Below are 12,834 nucleotides of genomic sequence, written 5' to 3' on the forward strand. Positions count from 1 at the left end.
GTTGTGTGTGTGTGTGTGTTGTGTGTGTGTGTGTGTGTGCCAACCATCTAATCCAGGTCTCCTCCCTCATCCTCTTATCTCCTCTCTCCTCCTCGTGCTCTTGAACTTGAGGCATCTCTCCCGCTCTCTCTCTCTCATTCTCTCTCTCTCTATAATTATACAAATTATTACGAATCTCATCTATTTCTACAACTTATTTTCTTCTAATCTGATTGAACCCTAACCGTACAACCAAAAAGGTTTTTTAATTAATTTTCACGATATAGCCAATTGTGACTTTGTGGTTGTGGTAACCATTGACAACTCTCTCTCGCCACTAAGCTGTGATGTTCTACAATATTCCTGGCATTTTAAATTATAATGGTATGCACAGTTATCTTCTTCCTACGAAGAATTTTCCAGGCAGCTACATTATGCAATGTTACACGACAGAAGACATCAATTAAAGAAGCAAGCAGCAATTCAACACAAAAAGCTCTGCATTTTGACAGTCAGCAACAGTCGGCCAACCAGACAGTTAGCCGAGCCAGCCAGTAAACCAGACAGTTAGCCGAGCCAGCCAGTAAACCAGACAGTCAGCCGAGCCAGCCAGTAAACCAGACAGTCATGCAATCAGGGCAGCCAGGCAGTCAGTCAGTCAGAGTCAGTTGGTCAACCATTTCGTCAGTCAGGCAGTCATTCAGTTAGTCAGTCACACAGTCAGTCAGTGTGCAGCCTGTTTTTCAACAGAGCTGAGTGGACTAGCTGTGGGGGTATAATGGCTGATACGTTGGACCAGCTGTGGGGGTATAATGGCTGATACGTTGGACCAGCTGTGGGGGTATAATGGCTGATACGTTGGACCGGCTGTGGGGGTATAATGGCTGATACGTTGGACCGGCTGTGGGGGTATAATGGCTGATACATTGGACTGGCTGTGGGGGTATACTGGCTGATACGTTGGACCGGCTGTGGGGGTATAATGGCTGATACGTTGGACCAGCTGTGGGGGTATAATGGCTGATACATTGGACCGGCTGTGGGGGTATACTGGCTGATACGTTGGACCGGCTGTGGGGGTATAATGGCTGATACATTGGACCGGCTGTGGGGGTATAATGGCTGATACGTTGGACCAGCTGTGTGTGTGTGTGTGTGTGTGTGTGTGTGTGTGTGTGTGTGTGTGTGTGTGTGTGTGTGTGTGTGTGTGTGTGTGTGTGTGTGTGTGTTTGCGTGTGTGTGTGTGTGTGTGTGTGTGTGTGTGTGTGTGTGTGTGTGTGTGTGTGTGTGTGTGTGTGTGTGTGTGTGCACTAAAGAGGGAAAAGGCTGCCATTCACATTAGTGCACTAAAGAGGGAAAAGGCTACCATTCACAGTAGTGCACTAAAGAGGGAAAAGGCTACCATTCACAGTAGTGCACTAAAGAGGGAAAAGGCCGCCATTCACAGTAGTGCACTAAAGAGGGAAAAGGCTGCCATTCACAGTAGTGCACTAAAGAGGGGAAAGGCCGCCATTCACAGTAGTGCACTAAAGAGGGAAAAGGCTGCCATTCACAGTAGTGCACTAAAGAGGGAAAAGGCCACCATTCACAGTAGTGCACTAAAGAGGGAAAAGGCCGCCATTCACAGTAGTGCACTAAAGAGGGAAAAGGCCACCATTCACAGTAGTGCACTAAAGAGGGAAAAGGCTGCCATTCACAGTAGTGCACTAAAGAGGGAAAAGGCCACCATTCACAGTAGTGCACTAAAGAGGGAAAAGGCTGCCATTCACAGTAGTGCACTAAAGAGGGAAAAGGCCACCATTCACAGTAGTGCACTAAAGAGGGAAAAAGCTGCCATTCACAGTAGTGCACTAAAGAGGGAAAAGGCCACCATTCACAGTAGTGCACTAAAGAGGGAAAAGGCCGCCATTCACAGTAGTGCACTAAAGAGGGAAAAGGCCGCCATTCACAGTAGTGCACTAAAGAGGGAAAAGGCTGCCATTCGGGATGCGACCCAGAGAGTTTGGATCTTATTTGACAGGGTACAAAAATGATTTAACAAATCCACTCCACACTAGTTACAGATGTAGGATCTTAATTTGAACTCTGTTTTGTTGCTGAGAATGTTCCTGCACAACCGGGAAATGCAAACATGTTGTGTATATGAGTTTGAAAAAGTCTTCCAAAGTTTGTCATTTGCACTTTTAAATGTCAGACTTGATTTGCCATAACGAAAAATGTATCAGCCCTTAGAAATGTCCACGAATTATAATCCACATAATAATTCACATGTCCTGTTGCTGCCGTATTATTTTCCTTCGTAGCAAACTGGCTCAAATTAATATCCTACATCTGTAGGTAGGCTTCACTCTGTCCGTGTGCTGTTGATTTTGGCACAGCGCGGCGCACACAGAGAGACGCCCACAGACGCTCAAAGCTAAGGCACTGAATGCGTAGATAGGGACCAATTTGTGTCAGTCTCGTTCTGTGAAGATCAGACCAGAGCAGCAGCGGTGCAGACGCAATAGCAGTAGAAGAAGGAGTAGCATACTATAAGGAAGGAAAAAGACTAGATAGCCACACAGCTCTCTCTGAAAGAAGGTGGCATTGCCTTCCTTTCTCCTCCTCCTCCTGGAATCCAGATATGAAGTGAAGATTCAAATGTTCTGAGCTTCTGTCAAACCTCGGGAGTTCGGTTGGTCCATTCACAGGTAGACTAGTACCAGCAAACCGATACAGACAACGCGAAAACGTACATTGTTGTTGTTTGTTGTTGTTGTTGTTGTTGTTGTTGTTGTACTGAAAGCATCCTCGAGAACGGAGTGATATCGTCCAGAATCTCTCTCCCATCTACAACCGTCGAGATGAATACCAACGACGCTAAGGAGTATCTCACCAGGCGGGAGATACCTCAACTGTTTGAGGTGAGATCAACTGAATGGGCTTCGGCTTCGCGGGATTCAATAACAATACTATTACAGATTAATTAGGTTATTGTCCTTTAGTGTTTGAAGAAAAAAAAGGATTCGTTTACCAATTTGTAAGTCGCTCTGGATAAGAGCGTCTGCTAAATGACTTAAATGTAATGTAAATGTAGTCGTTCACATTAGGCTAAGTGGTTTTTTTCGTAAATGGATAAATGAGACAGTATGTGGAGCCTAAATGATACAGGCTACAGTAGTCGTACCATATAAATAAGTACATACTGCATATATCCAAATCCATCTTTTTGTTTCAGTTCAGGATCAATCAGAGTGTAGCGTTTGAAAGGTTTCATATCACGTTTGAAATGGTCGAATCTAATCCAATATAACCAATGACAATATAGGTTTTATTCATGTTTATTTTCAGCCGGATAATGTTATTAATTAAGAAGACAACTGACTGATGCTGTAACTCAATAAATACATACATACATCAGGTTGGGTAACCAATTCAAGTCATGGTGTGAAATTAATGTTTACAACTCTCAGGCAGAGATATCGAGACCCACCACAAATATTCGTACATATTCAAGACATTCTGCATAGTTTGTCCTATTTCAATAAGTAATATATATTTCCTAACGAACCTGACACATTCTTAACCTTTGAATAGATAGGTCAATGATTTAAAAAAAAAAAGTTCATTTAGTTAATTGTATATTCATATTTTTTTAGTCGTAATGTTAACACAGTGGAGATTCTACCAAGCATTTGAGTAATTTTCCTGATCAAAAATATTATTATAAAATATATATATATATTTTGTAACCCATAAATCAATGAACCACACAAGCATTCACAAACGTAAACACAAACATACTTAAGTGGTATTTCTCTCTAAATACCTGTCGTTCTGCTCCTGAACAGGCAGTTAACCCACTGTTCCTAGGCCGTCATTGAAAATAAGAATGTGTTCTTAACTGACTTGCCTGGTTAAATAAAGGTTAAAAAAACATGTTTTTTAAAGAATGACAGACACACAAGCATTTACAAACGTAAACACAAACATATTTAAGTGGTATTTCTCTCTGAGAATGACAGACACACAAGCATTCACAAACGTAAACACAAACATACTTAAGTGGTATTTCTCTATACATGGGTGAAAAGAAAAGTCTCACACAAAGGGATTCCTTCGTTTGTGTTTCTACTAGAGAACAGTACAGTCAACATAGATAGAAGTCCTGAGTTTTTCCTATGGATGTCACCATCAACTGGAATAACTTAACCCAGGCTGGGATACTTGGGTAATTCCCTACAATCGGGACGGAGTGGTCTGTGGTTAGTGTTAGGGTTAAGACTGGTTAGGGTTAGAGGTCAGGGTCTGGGTTAGGGTTAAAACTGGTTAGGGTTAAGACTAATAATAATATAATATATGCCATTTAGCAGACGCTTTTATCCAAAGCAACTTACAGTCATGTGTGCATACATTCTACGTATGGGTGGTCCCGGGAATCGAACCCACTACCCTGGCGTTACAAGCGCCATGCTCTACCAACTGAGCTACAGAAGGACTAGTTAGGGTTAAGACTGGTTAGGGTTAAGACTGGTTAGGGTTAGGGTTAAGACTAGTTAGGGTTAGAGGTCAGGGTCTGGGGTTAGGGTTAAGACTGGTTAGGGTTAGAGGTCAGGTTCTGGGTTAGGGTTAAGACTGGTTAGGGTTAGAGGTCAGGGTCTGGGTTAGGGTTAAGACTGGTTAGGGTTAGAGGTCAGGGTCTGGGTTAGGGTTGAACCTGGTTAGGGTTAAGACTAGTTAGGGTTATGGATAAGACTAGTTAGGGTTAGAGGTAAGGGTCTGGGGTTAGGGTTAAGACTGGTTAGGGTTAGAGGTCAGGGTCTGGGTTAGGGTTAAGACTGGTTAGGGTTAAGACTAGTTAGGGTTAAGACTGGTTAGGGTTAAGACTGGTTAGGGTTAGGGTTAAGACTAGTTAGGGTTAGAGGTCAGGGTCTGGGGTTAGGGTTAAGACTGGTTAGGGTTAGAGGTCAGGGTCTGGGTTAGGGTTAAGACTGGTTAGGGTTAAGACTAGTTAGGGTTAAGACTGGTTAGGGTTAAGACTGGTTAGGGTTAGGGTTAAGACTAGTTAGGGTTAGAGGTCAGGGTCTGGGGTTAGGGTTAAGACTGGTTAGGGTTAGAGGTCAGGGTCTGGGTTAGGGTTAAGACTGGTTAGGGTTAGAGGTCAGGGTCTGGGTTAGGGTTAAGACTGGTTAGGGTTAGAGGTCAGGGTCTGGGTTAGGGTTAAGACTGGTTAGGGTTAGAGGTCAGGGTCTGGGTTAGGGTTGAACCTGGTTAGGGTTAAGACTAGTTAGGGTTATGGATAAGACTAGTTAGGGTTAGAGGTAAGGGTCTGGGTTAGGGTTAGAGGTCACGGTCTGGGTTAGGGTTAAAACTGGTTAGGGTTAAGACTAGTAAGGGTTAGGATTAAGACTAGTTAGGGTTAAGACTAGTTAGGGTTAGGGTTAAGACTAGTTAGGGTTAGGGTTAAGACTAGTTAGGGTTAAGACTAGTTAGGGTTAATACTAGTTAGGGTTAGGGTTAAGACTGGTTAGGGTTAAGACTAGTTAGGGTTAAGACTGGTTAGGGTTAAGACTGGTTAGGGTTAGGGTTAAGACTAGTTAGGGTTAGAGGTCAGGGTCTGGGGTTAGGGTTAAGACTGGTTAGGGTTAGAGGTCAGGGTCTGGGTTAGGGTTAAGACTGGTTAGGGTTGGAGGTCAGGGTCTGGGGTTAGGGTTAAGACTGGTTAGGGTTAGAGTTCAGGGTCTGGGTTAGGGTTAAGACTGGTTAGGGTTAGAGGTCAGGGTCTGGGGTTAGGGTTAAGACTGGTTCGGATTAGAGGTCTGGGTTAGGGTTAAGACTGGTTAGGGTTAGAGGTCACGGTCTGGGTTAGGGTTAGAGTTCAGGGTCTGGGTTAGGGTTAAGACTGATTAGGGTTAGAGGTCAGGGTCTGGGGTTAGGGTTAAGACTGGTTATGGTTAGAGTTCAGGGTCTGGGGTCAAGGTTAGGGTTGAGACTGGTTAGGGTTAGAGGTCAGGTTCTGGGGTTAGGGTTAAGACTGATTAGGGTTAGAGGTCAGGGTCTGGGGTTAGGGTTAAGACTGGATAGGGTTAGAGTTCAGGGTCTGGGGTCAAGGTTAGGGTTAAGATTGGTTAGGGTTAGAGGTCAGGGTCTGGGGTTAGGGTTAAGACTGGTTAGGGTTAGAGTTCAGGGTCTGGGGTCAAGGTTAGGGTTAGAGGTCACGGTCTGGATTAGGGTTAAGACTGATTAGGGTTAGAGGTCAGGGTCTGGGGTTAGGGTTAAGACTGGTTAAGGTTAGAGTTCAGGGTCTGGGGTCAAGGTTAAGGTTAGAGGTCACGGTCTGGGTTAGGGTTAGAGGTCAGGGTCTAGGGTCAAGGTTAGGTTTAGAGGTCAGGGTCTGGGGTCTGGGGTCAAGGTTAGGGTTAGAGGTCACGGTCTGGGTTAGGGTTAGAGGTCAGGGTCTGGGGTCAAGGTTAGGGTTAGAGTTCAGGGTCTGGGGTCAAGGTTAGGGTTAGAGTTCAGGGTCTGGGGTTAGGGTTAGGGTTAGAGTTCAAGGTCTGGCGTCTGGGGTCAAGGTTAGGGTTAGAGGTCAGGGTCTGGGGTTAGGGTTAAGACTGGTTAGGGTTAGAGGTCAGGGTCTGGGGCAAGGTTAGGGTTAGAGGTCACGGTCTGGGTTAGGGTTAGAGGTCAGGGTCTGGGGTCAAGGTTAGGGTTAGAGGTCAGGGTCTGGGGTCTGGGGTCAAGGTTAGGGTTAGAGGTCACGGTCTGGGTTAGGGTTAGAGGTCAGGGTCTTGGGTCAAGGTTAGGGTTAGAGTTCAGGGTCTGGGGTCAAGGTTAGGGTTAGAGTTCAAGTCTAGGGTTAGGGTTAGAGTTCAGGGTCTGGGGTCTGGGGTCAAGGTTAGGGTTAGAGGTCAGGGTCTGGGGTTAGGGTTAAGACTGGTTAGGGTTAGAGGTCAGGGTCTGGGGTTAGGGTTAAGACTGGTTAGGGTTAGAGTTCAGGGTCTGGGGTCTGGGGTCAAGGTTAGGGTTAGAGTTCAGGGTCTGGGGTCTGGGGTCAAGGTTAGGGTTAGAGTTCAGGGTCTGGGGTCAAGCTTAGGGTTAGAGTTCAGGGTCTGGGGTCAAGGTTAGGGTTAGAGTTCAGGGTCTGGGGTCAAGGTTAGGGTTAGAGGTCACGGTCTGGGTTAGGGTTAGAGGTCAGGGTCTGTGGTTAGGGTTATGTATCTGTCTTTCTCATTGGGTTGTTGTTATTATTGTTGTTGATGTTGTATTTGTCTTCTCCAGAGCCTGTTGACAGGGTTGATGTACTATAAACCAGAGGACCCTATAGACTACCTGGAGGTGTGTCTAAAGAAGGTGAGGGAGCTCGGGGGACCAGACAGGGTCCGGTGGGACACATTCGTCGGCCAGGAGAAGAAGTCCCTCCCCCCCCTCAACGGAGGACAGTCACGTAGGTCCTTCTTCAGAAACGGTGAGTTGTGTGTGTGTGTTCTGCCACACAAGGAGTGAGTAGTGAGAGGGCTGAGGAGGCTCTTTTTTCAATGAGTCTTTCCTCGATTCCTTGCATCCTCTCTCCTTCCCAAACCGTATCGGAGGAGAAGATCCAAGGTCTCCCACTCTGGCCGTTTCCTCCAAACCATTTTGAGAAAAAAGAGGCATGGAGAGAGAGGACATGAGGAATGGACGAAAGACAGAGTGAGTGTCGAGGTTACTCCTGGAAAAACATTGAGATCAGGAACAATACTCTAAAAGACATCGTGTCGTGTCTGTCCACCCATTCTAACCTGGTGGTAATGCTACTGTAGCAGCTGGATAGATAGTACATTATTAGCAGAGATAACTTACTGTAACTGTCTAATGGAAATGTTGTGTTCTGCGTTTATTCTTCCTCCGGAAGAGACACAGACTCGCACAGAGGTTGGAGCAGAGGGCAGCTATTGTAGTGTAGCGGTGTTCCGAGTTAGGGGTCAAAGGCACAGGGATAGTTTAGGAGTGGCTGGGCAGGGTTTCCCTGTAGATAACATTGTCTCAAAACCTCAAGGTCAGTATCCCTTCTGCATGAGACCCTAAAGATGTCTTGTCTGTCCACCTGTTCTAGCCTGTTGTAAGGTTATTGTTGCAGCTGAATAGACATGTACAAATGAGACGCTAAAGATAGGTTGGAGTCATTAAAACTCATGGTGCACTATATAGGGAATAGGGCCCTGGTCTATAGTAGTACCACTATATAGGGAATAGGGCTCTGGTCTATAGTAGTGCACTATATAGGGAATAGGGCTCTGGTCTATAGTAGTGCACTATATAGGGAATAGGGCCCTGGTCTATAGTAGTGTACTATATAGGGAATAGGGCTCTGGTCTATAGTAGTGCCACTATATAGGGAATAGGGCCCTGGTCTATAGTAGTGCACTATATAGGGAATAGGGCTCTGGTCTATAGTAGTGCACTATATAGAGAATAGGGCTCTGGTCTATAGTAGTACACTATATAGGGAATAGGGCTCTGGTCTATAGTAGTGCACTATATAGGGAATAGGGCTCTGGTCTATAGTAGTGCACTATATAGGGAATAGGGCTCTGGTCTATAGTAGTGCCACTATATAGGGAATAGGGAATAGGGCCCTGGTCTATAGTAGTGCACTATATAGGGAATAGGGCTCTGGTCTATAGTAGTGCACTATATAGAGAATAGGGCTCTGGTCTATAGCAGTGCACTATATAGGGAATAGGGCTCTGGTCTATAGTAGTGCACTATATAGGGAATAGGGCCCTGGTCTACAGTAGTGCACCATATAGGGAATAGGGTCCTGGTCTACAGTAGTGCACTATATAGGGAATAGGGCCCTGGTCTACAGTAGTGCACTATATAGGGAATAGGGCTCTGGTCTATAGTAGTGCACTATATAGGGAATAGGGCCCTGGTCTATAGTAGTGCACTGTATAGGGAATAGGGCCCTGGTCTACAGTAGTACACTATAATAGGGAATAGGGCTCTGGTCCATAGTAGTGCACTATATAGGGAATAGGGCTCTGGTCTATAGTAGTGCACTGTATAGGGAATAGGGCTCTGGTCTAATGTAGTGTACTATATAGGGAATAGGGCCCTGGTTTATAGTAGTGCACTATATAGGGAATAGGGCTCTGGTCTAATGTAGTGTACTATATAGGGAATAGGGCCCTGGTCTAAAGTAGTGTACTATATAGGGAATAGGGCTCTGGTCTATAGTAGTGTACTATATAGGGAATAGGGCTCTGGTCTATAGTAGTGTACTATATAGGGAATAGGGCTCTGGTCTATAGTAGTGCACTATATAGGGAATAGGGCCCTGGTCTATAGTAGTGCACTGTATAGGGAATAGGGCCCTGGTCTATAGTAGTACCACTATATAGGGAATAGGGCTCTGGTCCATAGTAGTGCACTATATAGGGAATAGGGCTCTGGTCTATAGTAGTGCACTATATAGGGAATAGGGCCCTGGTTTATAGTAGTGCACTATATAGGGAATAGGGCTCTGGTCTAATGTAGTGTACTATATAGGGAATAGGGCCCTGGTCTAAAGTAGTGTACTATATAGGAATAGGGCTCTGGTCTATAGTAGTGTACTATATAGGAATAGGGCTCTGGTCTATAGTAGTGTACTATATAGGGAATAGGGCTCTGGTCTATAGTAGTGCACTATATAGGAATAGGGCTCTGGTCTATAGTAGTGCACTATATAGGGAATAGGGTCCTGGTCTAAAGTAGTGTACTATATAGGGAATAGGGCTCTGGTCTATAGTAGTGCACTATATAGGAATAGGGCTCTGGTCTATAGTAGTGCACTATATAGGGAATAGGGCTCTGGTCTATAGTAGTGTACTATATAGGGAATAGGGCCCTGGTCTATAGTAGTACACTATGTAGGAATAGGGCTCTGGTCTATAGTAGTGCACTATATAGGGAATAGGGCTCTGGTCTATAGTAGTGCACTATATAGGGAATAGGGCCCTGGTCTATAGTAGTACACTATATAGGGAATAGGGCTCTGGTCTATAGTAGTACCACTATATAGGGAATAGGGCCCTGATCCATAGTAGTGCACTATATAGGGAATAGGGCTCTGGTCTATAGTAGTGTACTATATAGGGAATAGGGCTCTGGTCTATAGTAGTGTACTATATAGGGAATAGGGCTCTGGTCTATAGTAGTGTACTATATAGGGAATAGGGTGGCATTAGGGACGCAGTCAGAGCCAGTCGTTGTGGAACATGTTTCAGCCCTCGGGTGCTGATAAATAGGGAAACAGATGCAAAGTGTCTGGAAAGAGAAATTGGTCGTTTGGTTTGATGTTGAGTCTGAGACTTGGCACTGTGTGGCTCAGCTTGGGGGCTTCCAGAATGTTTATTCTTGCTTTGCCTGTTTGTCTGTTAAGCTGCAGTTAAACAGTTTACCAAATTTGATCATAAAATCCTTTTCTGAAAATGTTTTTTTGATTGACTTTCAATTTGATTGATTGCGAGGCTTTATGAACATTCTGAAATGAAAGGGTTCAATATAAGGGATGGCTCCTTGATTGATTGTTCAATACATAAAAACATTGATTGGCTGTTAAGGTCTGTGTTTGTTTCATTTATTAAGATCTATTGTCAAGAGACCGAGAGTTTCTGTGCCTTTGCTTTCCCCCGTTACAACCTGAAGTGCCTGTTGGTCTGTCATGGTTCCTAAAGCCATAGCCAGTACAGTGTCTGTCCCTCTTAGGGCTGTATCTTACAGTATGTGACTAATTCAGCGTTGTGTTAGTTAATTCATTAATGAACTGATCAAAGTGGTAATAGAAACATGTAAGAAACAAGCTCTTGTTGAATTCCAACTTCTGGGTGTGTGTGTGTGTGTGTGTGTGTGTGTGTGTGTGTGTGTGTGTGTGTGTGTGTGTGTGTGTGTGTGTGTGTGTGTGTGTGTGTGTGTGTGTGTGTGTGTGTGTGTGTGTGTGTGTGTGTGTGTGTGTGTGTGTGTGTGTGTGTGTGTGTGTGTCTGTGTGTGTCTGTGTCTGTGTCTGTGTGTGTGTGTGTGTGCCTGCCTGCTCACCTGTGTGTGTTTTCTCCCCTCAGTGCTCCCAGACAGTCCCAACTTCCCCCTCTACCGGCGCTACGACCGTCTCCCTCCCATCAGCCAGTTCTCCATTGAGAGTGATTCAGACCTGTCGGAGACCGCTGAACTCATCGAGGAGTACGAGGTGTTCGACCCCTCCAGACCACGACCCAAAGTCATCCTCATCATCGGTAAACAAACTGACCCTCTGTTTAACCTCTAACCCTGACCCTAACCATAGCACCGACCCTAGCACTGTGACCTCTAACCCTGACCCTAACCATAGCACCGACCCTAGCACTGTGACCTCTAACCCTGACCCTAACCATAGCACCGACCCTAGCAATGAGACCTCTATCCCTGACCCTAACCATAGCACCTACCCTAATACTGTTAACCTCTATCCCTGACCCTAACCATAGCACCGACCCTAGCAGCCTAATCTCTATCCCTGACCCTAACCATAGCACCTACCCTAATACTGTTAACCTCTATCCCTGACCCTAACCATAGCACCGACCCTAATACTGTTAACCTCTATCCCTGACCCTAACCATAGCACCGACCCTAATACTGTTAACCTCTAACCCTGACCCTAACCATAGCACCGACCCTAGCACTGAGACCTCTATCCCTGACCCTAACCATAGCACCTACCCTAATACTGTTAACCTCTATCCCTGACCCTAACCATAGCACCGACCCTAGCAGCCTAACCTCTAACCCTGACCCTAACCATAGCATCTACCCTAATACTGTTAACCTCTATCCCTGACCCTAACCATAGCAGCTATCCTAATACTGTTAACCTCTATCCCTGACCCTAACCATAGCACCGACCCTAGCACTGTGACCTCTATCCCTGACCCTAACCATAGCACCGACCCTAATACTGTTAACCTCTATCCCTGACCCTAACCATAGCACCGACCCTAGCACTGTGACCTCTATCCCTGACCCTAACCATAGCACCAACCCTAATACTGTGACCTCTATCCCTGACCCTAACCATAGCACCGACCCTGGCACTGTGATCTCTAACCCTGACCATAACCTTTAACCTTTGGGGACGTGGGCATTTCTGTGTGTGGCTGTTCCTTCCCTGGAACAAGGGGAGAGAAGAACAAAAACTTTAGGCAAATTCCGATCAAACGATTGGTTTCCATGATGAGTTCTACGGATGGTTTCTCTTCCTTCCAGAAGATAAGGCCGACAGGAAACAATGGACGTTCCATTCACGCTGCTCGATACGTATCACAGCTATCCTGTCACTGATCTCACGTCGTTAACTTCCTCATGGACTGTATGTCCCAGTTTACAGCCTCGACTACACTATCAATTCACCTTGACTTGCATATGGCACCCTGTTCACCTATATAGTACACTACTATAGACCAGAGCCCTATTCCCTATATAGTGCACTACTTTAGACCAGAGCCCTATTCCCTATATAGTGCACTACTTTAGACCAGAGCCCTATTCCCTATATAGTACACTACTTTAGACCAGAGCCCTATTCCCTATATAGTGTACTACTTTAGACCAGAGCCCTATTCCCTATATAGTGTACTACTTTAGACCAGAGCCCTGTTCACCTATATAGTGCACTACTATAGACCAGAGCCCTATTCCCTATATAGTGCACTACTTTAGACCAGAGCCCTATTCCCTATATAGTACACTACTATAGACCAGAGCCCTGTTCACCTATATAGTGCACTACTATAGACCAGAGCCCTATTCCTATATAGTGCACTACGATAGACCAGAGCCCTATTCCCTATATAGTGCACTACTATAGACCAGAGCCCTATT

General features: G+C 45.4%; 1 protein-coding gene across 50 annotated transcripts in view; it reads left to right on the forward strand.

Moving 5' to 3' along the window:
* The first annotated feature begins 2,406 nt into the window (after positions 1–2,406).
* ak5 (adenylate kinase 5) overlaps positions 2,407–12,834 on the forward strand; it is a 222,451-nt gene continuing 212,023 nt past the window's right edge. For all 50 annotated transcript variants that reach the window (XM_052462807.1, XM_052462817.1, XM_052462818.1 and 47 more), the window contains exons 1-3: positions 2,407–2,882; positions 7,237–7,423; positions 11,040–11,210. In XM_052462807.1, the coding sequence (XP_052318767.1) occupies positions 2,823–2,882; positions 7,237–7,423; positions 11,040–11,210 (418 nt within the window). In that variant the 5' untranslated portion in view covers positions 2,407–2,822. The remainder of the gene's footprint in view (positions 2,883–7,236; positions 7,424–11,039; positions 11,211–12,834) is intronic.

This window comes from Oncorhynchus keta, chromosome 15 (assembly GCF_023373465.1).
Source record: "Oncorhynchus keta strain PuntledgeMale-10-30-2019 chromosome 15, Oket_V2, whole genome shotgun sequence".
Classification (NCBI taxonomy): domain Eukaryota; kingdom Metazoa; phylum Chordata; class Actinopteri; order Salmoniformes; family Salmonidae; genus Oncorhynchus; species Oncorhynchus keta.